Source organism: Acanthaster planci, linkage group LG08 (genome assembly GCF_054643075.1).
Source record: "Acanthaster planci isolate LZ-2023a linkage group LG08, COTS_SCS, whole genome shotgun sequence".
In the NCBI taxonomy this organism is placed as follows: domain Eukaryota; kingdom Metazoa; phylum Echinodermata; class Asteroidea; order Valvatida; family Acanthasteridae; genus Acanthaster; species Acanthaster planci.
In genome coordinates, this window is record NC_141784.1 from 6001371 (window position 1) to 6014623 (window position 13253).

Consider the following 13253-nt stretch of genomic DNA (forward strand, 5'->3'; position numbering starts at 1 on the left):
GTTAAATTAAATAAACTCAGCTTCATATAACATTCTACGGCGAGAATTCTTTACTTGTGCGTGAATTCCCTATCCCAAGAGGTGAATTTCTTCATAGATTTGCTTTTAGTTGGTCCCTGCGCTGATCACGAAAGGTTCATGTACAGGTAGTTTTGAATGCGGTCTAGCGGTCTATGCGTTCATATGACTGTGAAAACGCCCCCGATTTTACAGAACCAAACAATGCCCCCATTGTGTCCGCTTTACCTAAAAAAGGTTATCGATGTTTACCGGTGCGAAAGAAACTTGTCAGCTTTGAATCATTGACGTCATTGTTATAGTGTATACAGGTAATTCCAAAAATAACCCAGTGGGCACGAGACGTCGTTATGGCGTCTTATTTATGTATTTTTTGAGTCGTATATGCAAAGCCAAAAGACGTCAGCATCCTGACAAATAAACGACGTCTGACTAGAAAAAGACGTCAACATATTGAGCAGTAAAAACTTCAACATTGAGACTAATAAAAGACGTCAACATTGCGACTAATAAAAGACGTCAGCATATTGAGCAGTAAAAGACGTCAGCATTAAGACGTCTTTTATCTATCAAATATCAAGGAAAAAAGACATCTGCATTGGACGAGTCATTTTTTTTACTTTTGATAAAAAAGAAGTTCACATGCCTTAACACGCTGCCTGGCTATAAAAATAAATTTTGACTAAAGTGACTGTTTACAACTAAACATTTTTTTTTATTTAACTCTCATTCTTCACATTATAATAACCTGTTGAAAATGATGGTCTACACAAATATTATGTACCAATAATATTTCTGGTAAATTCAATGGCTTTGGACAGACCATTACAGTTGCACCCAGCACGATTAAAGTGACGATGAAACAAGGTACACCTCTGTTAACACTTCCTGGATAAAAGCAGTTAAAAGGTTTTACTTTTACGGACAAGGCAAGAATGGGAAACATTAACCACACAGGACATGTACATGTAGTATAAGCCATGTAACTGAATATTTGGCAGAACAAAACATTTCCAACCAGGCAAGACTTAGTAAAATACGTTTTAGATGTACATGTAATGGCATTTATGAGAGGTAGAAAAACAGACATCAGTTGATGAAAAGATGTATGCTTGTACTAATAAGACAATTTAAATCGAGTTGGCTTAGAATTTTTAAAAAAATGGAAACATGGAACACTTTTTTGAGAAAATTTCGTCTCATGCAGTGGTTTGTGAAAATTTTTAGAAAACAGATCATCCTGGAACAGGATGATCTAGTCAGTTACAATTTAAATTACTGTACGTGTTTTAATGCCGCAAAATATTTTACCCATGCTCCCCCCAGAGTATTATCGTACTTTAAACAGCTTTCATTGCTTAAACCTGAGGAAATAAACCCGACAAAACAATGTACATATTTTACTTGAACAACAAAAGGTTTAAAGTTTTCAAATAAGACCCAATACAAAAATAGGCTTTATGCTCATTAGTTAAATATCACCGAAATATATGAAACAGCCAGGAAACAGGCCATCTGATGCACTGGACTGGTCGCACAGTTATCCGGTGGGCATGCCTGCTGAATTACTCAGGGCTCTTGGCTTGTCTCTGGTAGGAATACTAAGCTTGAAGTACTTCGCTATTCGTTGTCTTACTGCAGACACTGTTGTGCCGTGTGATGCAACACTTTCTGCAAATGTTAGACAAATAAGACAATTTATTTTTGTAAAAACTATAAGGACTTTGGTGGCAGCAAATAAACCGGTCCTCTACCATTGTTTACACCACGTCTAAGCTTAAGTGCGCATGTTCATTGTAATTGAGAATGAAAAAAATTGTTCTGCCAACAACTGTCTCTAACATGTCTAAATCGAGGGGCCAATATTGTACATTGCATCACATACATGTACTGCCGTTACATTTTCACAATTTAGTCTCACCAATACAATGGTATAACGTTTAATCTTAAAAGGGTAAATTAGATTTATTGACGCTGATAGTATTTGCCATATTTGATTATGCTGAAGTATGGGCACTGTGGCTAGCCCAGATGCTCCTTACTGCACTACGACTGCGAGTCTACGTACGACTACGAATAAACACTGTCTGTGGTCCACCCATGGAGGTAGGAAACAACCGTGGCCAACCCGGTTGACTGTTGAGGATTAAAACTATTGCGTTTAAGCCTGACCTCTGCTTCACCAACAATGCCCATGCGTAGCAGAACTACATTTTATAAGCACTTACCTTTTAAGGAAGGGCCTAACCTGTCTTACTCTTTTTTTAGCGGATAAGCTGCTTGCAGCGATACTAGTACATGTACTCGAGCTCTCTTAATTCAAAGCACGGACAAAATTATGAAGTAGTCTGGTTCCCTGACCTGAGGATCTTTATTCCATTGGAAATACGTGTAGACGCCAAAGTCACTAGACCTACCGTAGTTTTGGAAGCCCGTTTTGACTTTTGGACATGACCTCAGTCTTTGCCATCGCTGGTTCCAGTCGGCATGCTCAGAGTCTCCTCGAAAGGCTGGAACCAGCTGAGACTAAGCCAGAGCCACTATAGTAGCGCGGTGCGCACGCTTTAAACCATTCGTTGCTTGGGAGCATGCAAGCAATGAAAGAAAATAGCCTCATCCATTCTAAATGTAGGGGTATTTTAATGTCATGTCATTTCAAATCAGAGGCCGGGTTGAGGGCCAGTTCCACTGCAAATAATCATAATTACAAGCAGGTGTACTAAACCACACTCACAATTCCTCTTGAGTTAACATTTCCCTGTAAAATGGACATTCGCACTATTGCTATCTCAGACATCTCTCTTGACGAATAGATGAGGCAAACAGAACAGTCACCTGCGGCCGCAGGCGGGATTTTGCAATACATTGTATGCCATTGTTCTGGCGGGACTAGACCTTCCGCGGTAAAACCGAGTGAGAACCGGCAAAATCCGAGACAAACTAAAAGTCACCGTGCAAAATCTTCATAAGGTTATCGAAATCTTTTTCTGATGTATGTTGACAATTTGATAACGACTGTAAAATGACGTCGTAAAGACGTTGTGTGTTTCATGTATTGCTTGTTGAGGAAAACAATTCAAATAGAGAAAAAAAGACGTCGTTTTCTCCTTACACTGTATGTGTGGTACCGATGATTTGATAACGACTGCAAAACGACGTCTTAAAGACGTCGTGTTTTTTGTGGTCATGGTTGCTGAAGCAATGTTTCTAATCGAGGATAAAAGACGTCTTTAAGACGTCGTTTTTTGGTCACGACCACTTTACGACACACGACCACATAACGACCACAACAAGACGTCTTTCACGCGTCGTGTGCCCATTGGGTAGGGGTCGATTTTTTTGTGTCCCTGTCACATCTGACATATGATTTTGTAAGTTCAAAAAACATTTTCTAATTTCCAAGAGCAATGAATTAATGCAAATTACCTGCCAAACAAACAGTAAGAGGGACACGAAAATTTCATACTTTGCCAAATGTCAAAACCTGAATTGGATTCGCCTTTATGCGCAACATTTCGTGTGAAGGCCAACAATCATGTCTACGTGCATGCAATTGAAGCGGCACGGCTTTGAATCAGTTACGTCATTGTGCTTTGTCACGTAACAAAAACTACCCTATCGACATGAATATGACATTTTCAAAAATATACTGCAAACAAATTTCGTAGGGAAAGTGTACATGGACTTTTAACAGGGTTAACAAATGCCACAGCTGTGAACCAGTTACTTCAGTATTGCTGTACTTTGTCACAAAAACCGTTCTGTGTGTGGAATTTGTGCCAGACACTTGCAAGGAAGAAATGTTTCAAATGTCTTCGTGGTTTGTTATTCATTTTCTAAGGGGCCGGGTGGCGTGCAAAATAAACTACAGTAACCCCTAAAAACGCTTCCCTACCGCAAGAATTATGAACAATTATTAAGACATATAATATTTTTATTTTAATGCTGACAATTCAAAAGAAAAACAACTATAACTTTGTACATATCAACTAGGCTTAAAGGTCATTAAGTAAGGCCAAAGTTTCTCCATTCCAACTCACATATTTTATAAGAGAATAGAAAACTACCACATTATTTTGTGAAGGGCTATGAATAATTTTGGGCATATTCGAATGCTGACACATGCAGAAAAACAAATTGCCTTCGAATGTTATAACAACGATTACGCTTTTTGAAGTAGGGCAGACACAATGGGAGAGCGCTTTTTGAAGTTGCTAAATTTAAAGGGAACAACTGAAAGATATTAATACGCATAGGCCGACGGTAGTCTTGCTTTTATTTAATGTGTAATTTTGTGCTCTCAAAATAAGTTTAATTTTTGCTCTTCGGTACTGGCCACCTCGTTGTTTCAAATGTCGTAACTGTATTTTATTGAATCTATGCGGGTTAAATTAAATAATCTTAGGCTTCACATATTATTCTACGGCGAGAATTCTTTACTTGTGCGTGAATTCCCTATCCCAAGAGGTGAATTTCTCCATAGATTTGCTTTTAGTTGGTCCCTGCGCTGATCACGAAAGGTTTATGTACAGGTAGTTGTGAATGCAGTCTAGCGGTCTATGCGTTCATATGACTGTGTAAACGCCACCGATTTTACAGAACCAAACAATGTCCCCATTGTGTCCGCTTTACCTAAAATAGGTTATCGATGTTTACCCGTGCCGAAGAAACTAGTCAGCTTTGAATCATTGACGTCATTGTTAGTGTATACAGGTAATTCCAGAAATTAGGGGTCGATTTTTTTCATGTCCCTGTCACATCTGACATGTGATGTTGTAAGTTCAGAACACATTTCTTATTTCCAAGAGTAATGAATTAATGCAAATTACCTGCCAAACAAACAGTAAGAGGGACACGAAAATTTCATACTTTGCCAAATGCCAAAACCTGAATTGGATTCGCCTTTATGCGCAACATTTCGTGTGAAGGCCAACAATCATGTCTACGTGCATGCAATTGAAGCGGCACGGCTTTGAATCAGCTGCGTCATTGTACTTTGTCACGTAACAAAAACTACCCTATCGACATGAATACGACATTTTCAAAGATACACTGCAAACAAATTTCGTAGGGAAAGTGTACATTGATTTTTAACAGGGTTAACAAATGCCACAGCTGTGAACCAGTTACTTCAGTACTGCTGTACTTTGTCACAAAAACCGTTCTGTGTGTGGAAATTGTGCCAGACACTCGCAAAGAGGAAATGTTTCAAAACTGTTCAGAGAGATTACAGAAATTAGAGGTACAAAAGTGTGACTTTTTCGTGTCTCTGTTATGTCTGGCCTTTTGTTATTTGACATGCAAATATCACCGGAATTGATTTCAAACTATCTGTTTGGAAGGCAATTTGCATTAATTCATCAGTCTTGCAAATTAGAAAATGTGTTCTAAAATTTCAAAATCATATGTCAGACGTGACAGGGACAAGAAAAAAAAAAAAAAAACGAAAACAACAACAACAACAACAAACAACAAAACAACGGACCCCTAATTTGTGGAATCACTTTTTAAGCTGTTGCTATTATTTTCTTTCAATACTTGCATGGTTCCACCCCATAGTACCAGTACAAATCTAATCAACTTTTATATTCCAGCTCGATCTCTCCGGTCATCTAGCTCTGGATTACTGATTCGCCCTTCCTTTGGAACAATGTACCAAAAGAACTTAGAGACAACCGTTTAAGTCTTAACTGAAGACACACTTATTTAATATTGACTTTAATTAGGTACATTGGTTTCTGCCTGCATTTAAAGTTTTCATTTAATAGTCTTCTCTTTTTCCATCTCGTTTCCCTCTCTTTGTTAAAGCTGTGTTGAGATACCTAGTTGTGCCCTGAGCATTATTTGATGATGGAGTTGGCGCGTTATAAATGCTCATTATTATTATTAAATAAAATGGACAGCACAGAAAGGAACAAATGGATTTTCACAGGAATAACATGTAACGAGAGCTAATTGTCGTCACGATTTTCCTCACAACAGTCACAAATAATACGGAAAGACTGAGCCATTGCACCAAAACTGGATGATTCTACTGCGTGTAAACCGTGTTGGCAAAATCAGGTAACAAAAGAATGGTCGATATAAGTCTTCGTATAAATACAAAAAAAAAGCTTCCCCCCAAATATTTTTAAATTGCTTTCCTTAGTGAGATACACGCTACAGGTGCACGTCTCTGTGACCCAGGAATTTCTATGAGAGCTGTGAGGCATGGAGAATGATCCAAAACAGGCTTATAAAAAGGGGCCTCAGACGTGTTGGCGATGAAAAAAATCTGAGAGCGGACAAACTGGATGTATCGTCAGTCAACTGTCATTGTATTTTGGTGTGTCTCTAAAACCTTGCATCCATGGATCCAACTACAAAGCAGAGTCGCTTCAATAAAATTAGTATTTCAAGAGGAAGGACACCAAACTGGCGAAGGTAGGTGTGCAAGAATATAATATTCCTTTGAAGACTGGGTACCCATTTGCAATTAGGACGCTTCGCTTGTATATGTAACCTAGGTCTATTCATGCATGTTTTATTGCAGTCTTTGGAAATGTCCCTTTGTATTGCAAGAACTTTTTCATTTCTGTTTTTCATTTTGTTTATGTTTGTATGCATTTCTTAAACGTTCCAGGCAGAAAAGCTCAAAGATACATTAATTCGTGTATAAAACAGCTGGAACTTTTGATATTTTGCTCCTCATAAATTTTGTATCTTTGCCTAAGTATATTGAAATAGTGCTCCCTGCTTGGCACAGAAGCATTTGCAATTTTCATTGTCTTAAAAGTGCACTCTTCAGTTCACGGTACCCAAACGAATGTCAAATTCTTTCCCTACATCGAAGAAGAGTACGAAGCTACATAAAATGTGTCTGCAATAACTTCATGGCGTTGATCTTCAAGGTAAACCAAGACTGGTGTCGAGGGCCATCAGTACGAGGCCGTTGTAAGACCTTGAGAAATTCTTTCTACGTTTCCCAGAATCGATTCATTGAGTGGGACCTAGATTCTAATTTGACAAGCAAGATTCAGCAAAGATGATCAAGAAGAGATTGTACGGGATTTGCACCTTTCCTGTTTCTCCTGAACTGAGTATTCTGAATAAATTAAGCTAACCATTGATGGTTTTGAAAACTAAAAAAAGAGATAACACTCAAATCTCATTTCACAAATTCGGAGATTACACCTGCTTGTCTCTCGTCACATCATGCATGTATTTTGTTTTCCCAATTTGTATTTTTGAAAACTTTGATTATTTTCATTTTTTCTAATTTTTGGGACATAATTATTTCATTTTCAGCACACGTGGAGCTATTTCACATATTGATGCAGCCTGTAATTGTACGCACTTCAGCATAATTTAATTGATGCAAGGCTTCATGGTCCTGATTTTAGGAGATTGCATGTACCATTCAGTCAGTATTTACCATAAGTTTTGCTTGCTCTGGAAAAAAATGTAAAAGAAAATTAATGCAAGCATCGTCAGGGTTTCATAAAGGGACAAATTAGGCCCCAATCACTGTCTTTTTGAAATTCTTTTCCCGTCAGAATCGATTAAAGTCGATTTTCTCCAAACTGCCGTTCAACGCCTCATGGCCAAAATTTGTTCTTTCCTGAAAAAAAATGGTGGCCTCTTGTTGCCTCCATTTCGTATATCTCTATTGTCATACGGAAATAACTGCCCACTTGTAACAAAAACAGACGCCATTTTAAGCAGTAACAAAAGGAAAATGATGTTTCTGCAGGGAAGCTTTTAATGCTCACTGTTTTAGTATCTAGAACACTACCTGACTTCCTGTAAATGTTTAAAAAAAGACTGTAGAGAAGTCTGTCTTTCCACTGTGGACATCATAGGGAGTAGTCTCAAGGCGAAATCCTCATAGTCAACGTGAACCCAGTTGGTGTTCGGGAGTTTAGTATAAGGCATTCGGCATGGAAAGTTTCGATTCAGACCTCACAATTAATCCACACATTGGAGTAGGCAGTAGGAGAGTTCAAGACCGTTCCCCTCCCCTGGATACCTACCCGACCCCACGCCGGCGGTTAAAAACGTGAAAAAAAATCATCACGCTACATGATTTAAAAAAGTGAAAAAATATCTTTAAACACAAAAATCAAATTGAACATGGAAACTAAAAAGTGTAACCATTGCTACAAAGAAAAACACTTTCGGAGTTTAAATTAAAACACGACAAAACATATAAAAACATTTGTTTGGAATGTTTGGAATGAAATAAAAACGGTGTGCACACACCGCAAGATCTATCTTGTGAGCATTGTAAATACAAATCAAAATGCCGGAGATATACCATTTATAGAGATAGAATAAAAGCTAAACAAAATCTTTAAAAACTAAATATAAAATAACCCACCCTCAAATTTGAGAGTGAGTTAAATTATATTGAACAAAAATTAGATATAGTATAAAAATAGTAATATAAAACAAGATGAAGACATCAATTAATAGAGATGCCACAACACAGTATCGACCAGTGTTTGCTAACTTTAGTTATATAAAAAGTCATTTTTATCCGACTTTATTGGGCAATATAACATTGCCTTGACACCACCTCAGGGCCGTCAACATACGAAACCGGACTCGTACGAGCTATCCAAGCGAGTCATCTCCCATTTAAAAATATACCGCGCAAAACGTACCTCCAACTCTTGCAAATAAGGTAAGAAAATGACACACCCTTTTCAGCTACGTGTGCAAACGATCGCCAGCTGCGAAAAGATCTCATCGACGCAATTAATATCTATACTCGCCCAGAAGCGATGGCAGAGGTAGACATCCAAAACGCCCGACGATTTCAAGGGAATTTTAGAAACTGGGAACTGAAGCTTAGTTACTTCGCAAACGATCTAGTACACTTTTTGATTTCTACAAAAGGCACATGGAGGAGAAAGTGCTGGCCGAATTTCGAGAGATAGGAGCCAACAAGTTGACAACGGCGATCACAGTCCAGTTTAAAATAGACTGACCAGATCAACAGCAGACCGGAGTTGGTGTTTTTACGTTTATGAGTAGAAATACTGTGGTATTTATCGAACTGGATGTCAAGAACGAGTTAGAAGAACAAAAAGAACAGATGATGTTGGATGTCGACGCCCGTACCAAAAGGGGTTCTGGATGGGTATTTGACAAAGTCATTGCGTTTTATATCAACATGGCGCTCTATAATCCGGTCGGGGCGACTTACATTCCGCTTCTCAAGGAGTTAGCAAAAAAAGGGCTTTATAGAGACAACGTCAAACACCAACTTGCAACTAATTCGAGATATAAATTACATGAAGATAGAACGTACACTTACAAAGAATCATACAGTTTAAACTTTACAAACGTAGACTTTCCCGCTCGGTTATCGCAGATTCCAGGCATCGAAGGCCAAACCAACTTGGCAATCAACGTATTTCGTTACTCCGCGAAAGACGGTGTGTTTATGCTTCACAAGACCAAAGCTATTGGCGGACCGGTTAACTTACTTTGATTTAGCTGAGGTAAAACAGTGCATTATTGCTGGATCGAACATTTCTCTAGATTTATGGGCGATAACAACAATCACAATGACAGGAAATATTGGTGTCTAAATTGTTTACCTCACTTTCAAACACAACAAAGACTAGACAATCACAAAGAAGACTGCCAAGGAACAGACGTCGCTCCTCCCAAAGTCATACTCCCCTAAAAAGACGAACACATCCTCAAATTTGAAAACCAACACTATCAAAACCCAACATCACAAGCCGTGCAAGAGCCCAAATGTTTGGGAAACACTTGGGTGCCAAACTATCGGGCACTACCACGATCTCTACGTCGAAAGCTTTCAAACAGTATGCAAAACGCACTACGGCCTTGATCCTGCTTACAGACATCGACAAGCCCCTTTTTTGAACGGGCTAAAGGGGATGGCATCTCTAGCGTAAGAGGCAAACGATAAGCCAAGGCTAACAACCCCGGTCAAGAAGAATACAATACAAATCAACCGAAGTCGTACACCATGTATCTCGATGCCAATAATTTGTACGGTTGGGCTATGAGCCAGTACCTGCCCGTCGGAAACTTTAAATAGGTTCGCGCGCTAGGCAAGTTTACGAATGCGTTCAAAAGCTTTCACCTTGTTCTACGACCGGCTTTATATTTGAAGTAACTCTTGATTACCCTTGGCATTTACACGATTTACACAGCGACTCCCCCCTCGCACCTGAAAACATGTGGATTCCAAACGAATGGATGTCAGACTCACAAAAGACTTGATTGTACAAAACAAAGAAAATACCACTTCTGTAGACAAATTAGTGGCTACGTTTTCGACCAAATGCTAATACGTCGTTCACTATTGCACGTTACAAAAATATCTCGAACTTGGCTAACAGTTGGAAACGGTCCATCGCGTAATGTCTTTCAAGCAAGCGCCTTGGATGCACAGCTACATCGATAAAAACACCCAGTTGCGCAAACGTGCTAGCTTTGATTTCGAAAAAGACTTTTTTAAACTTATAAACAATCAGTCTTTGGTAAAACGCTGGAAAATGTGTATCTACTGAGAGACGAGCAAGATGCACGACAATATAAACATTTGGTTTCTAAGTCTTATGACAAATCGACCATCCCCTTCCCAGAGTACGGCGTGAGCGTGCTCGATCTGTCTAAAACGTTAATTTACGATTCTATTACAAAACCTTAAAGCAGACTTTGGAGGAAAAAAAGTACTCGATATTACTCGAAGACGACGCTAATCTCAAAAAAGCGAAAGGCGTACCGAAGTCGTGAAAAGAAGCTACTGAGACACGATCTTACAAAAAAACGTTGTTTGATCACAAGCAGGTTTATACGAAGCAACATCACATTAGATCGCAAAAGAACATAATTTTTACCATCGTTTAATGGTAATCAATCGGCACGTTGGCTTACGGCCATTATCGAGTAGGTGGCAACTCTGCATCAGCCGTTACAACGTGAAGTTCTTCTCGCACAAATGAACGCTTAGGCCCGTTTATTAAATAATACAACGTCGGGCCCGTTGTTATTTTTTGCCGTTTATCCGTTTAAACTGGCTCTTGCGCTTTTCCACTTGATAAATGTCGACACTCCAGATGAGATCAGTTACTCTTTAACAGTACCACCTTCATGTTCAGCCGGGTAATAAAAGTACGCACGACTACAATGTTTTATAGCATTGCGAGCTATAAAACAGTTTTGAGAATTCTTCTTCCTTTATAAATAAAGTTAAGCCAAACAGTTTTTTAAAATAAAGTTAAGCATACCGGTAAGCCAAAAAACCGACCGAAGCAGTTCCTCCGAGAATCCACAGGAGCTCTTTAAATTTTTTGGTGTTCCAGAGGCACGTAAAAATGTGACAACTTGGGTTCAGGCGGCAACGTCTGCAACGCATTTATCCAGTCAATTTCGAATAAGCAAACAACGCCGACGAAATCCTGTTGACTTGCGCGTTCTTGCATGATGTGTTTGTTAAAAATGTCCAACAGATAAACGGGTTCGCGTTTCCAGTTTTGTTTAACTTGGGCCAGTTGTTCCAAGGCCAAATCTTGTGTCTTTCGTTCTTCATCGATGCGTTTTTGAGACAGGTTGCTGAATAAAAAGTTTGACCAAGTGAACGCCAACGCGTTAACTGTAGCTCTTCCTACCATCATTAATGTATTCACCATTTTTATACGCTCTTTAATTTAAATGAGACGGGCTGGGTGAGATACAAACCGTGCTGACAGAAAGGCTGGGCAAAATGCGAGAAAACTGTACAGAAAGGCTTGGCGAAATGCGGCTGGGCGAGATACAAATCTACTTGGCGAGCTGAAACGAAATAAACCGATAAAAATAAACTTTATAAATTATAAAACAGTATATAATAAAAAGTCATGTCGAGTCAATACACAAAGAAATTAAACCTAAGCTTCCGCTGAAAAACACCGTTTAATAACGCAGTACCCGAGCTCAATAGCTGCGACGCACACGTTGAACGTCAAATTACCGGCGTTAGGGGAAGACGTTGTTGTCTTGCCGAGTACCGCCAAGTTGGCTTTCAAGTTGGAGCTAGACGACGGATCGAACAACAATCGTACAGTGTACAACAACGTTGTGCGTAACTTGGTTACAGAACTCAACGTTAGTTTACAAGGTAACAAGATCGTAAGCTACGGAGACGCGGCGTCTTTCACAATTTTAAAGACAACTGGTTGCCCGCGACGCAGACTAAAAATATGGCTTACTTTGGTTAAGAAAGCCAGCGTGTAGGCCAACGAGGGTAAAGACAAGGCAGTGGCAGACGCTTTTAAAACAGATACACGATTCCGTTCCGGTAATTTTATCCCTTGGGTTTCAAAGAACCACTCACGTACCAACTCACCTTCAACAACGTCGACAACATGGTCAAGTCGACAGACACGCCCTGGAATAAGGCGTTTTGGTTTTGTTCAAAGACCGATAGAACCGATAGAACCCAGACGCGATACATTAGAACGAGGGAGAGCGGCATTTTAAACTAACCCCGGAGCAAACAATTTCTATAACTCGCCGTCAAATAGATATCCTGAGACGTAATTATGAGAATTTTATATATTTCAAAGGCCGAGGCTTATTTTATAAAGTCATTGCTAATTATGGAGGAGTATTACTAACCAACAAACAATGAAATCCTAAATTGACTGTAGGTCTTCAAACAATAGCGAAGAATGCCAGAGTAGCTGGGTATTCAGGAACAGACTTTACTCGACATGAATAAAGTTTCAAAAATTACGGAAAAATATAAGATCTGGGCAAGCGGCTTTAAAAAACCGTTCGGCCTAAAGACATAAACATTATAGAAGATTTAACTCACGATGGAGAAGCGCAACCCGAAGGGCTAACTATAGAGAACTCGTCCTTTACACGAATCGTTAAAGACGGTAAAAGGAGGGCTTCTGCTAAATCAGGGCAAATTTGACGTGTTGGACGACAAGATTCGACAAGTTAAAAACGAATAAAGAGCGTACTGAAATTAAAGAACGAAATTAAATTTTGACGGCTTTTTCTTTGGCCATTAGTGCTCTTACACCCAGTCCAAAGCCTGCTCCTAGTCCAGCAACTGCAGAATTTAGCGAACGTGTTGAAAAAATCTTGGTTTAAAAGCGTTTGCAGCTTTACCAGGAATATTTGGAAGCATGTTGAGTTGGCTGTTTAACGTGGCGAGAAAAGTGGTCTGGTGGATTGCCAGTAACGTGGGGACTTTGTTTGTCGGTGTCGGCTTTTGA

General features: G+C 39.2%; 1 protein-coding gene and 1 long non-coding RNA gene across 2 annotated transcripts in view; one reads left to right on the plus strand and one right to left on the minus strand.

The window, feature by feature from the left end:
* Positions 1–712: 712 nt before the first annotated feature.
* LOC147798326 (uncharacterized) lies at positions 713–3667 on the minus strand. The gene is made up of 2 exons (XR_015426227.1): positions 2247–3667; positions 713–1689 (listed from the first exon to the last, which is right to left on the minus strand). It is a non-coding gene; the product is annotated as an uncharacterized LOC147798326 (long non-coding RNA).
* Positions 3668–6226: 2559 nt separating this feature from the next.
* The window catches only part of LOC110990461 (NADPH oxidase 5-like), a 30440-nt gene continuing 23413 nt past the window's right edge, over positions 6227–13253 (plus strand). Inside the window, exon 1 of the mRNA XM_022255472.2 lies at positions 6227–6441. Coding sequence (XP_022111164.1) covers positions 6368–6441 — 74 coding nt within the window. The 5' untranslated portion in view covers positions 6227–6367. The remainder of the gene's footprint in view (positions 6442–13253) is intronic.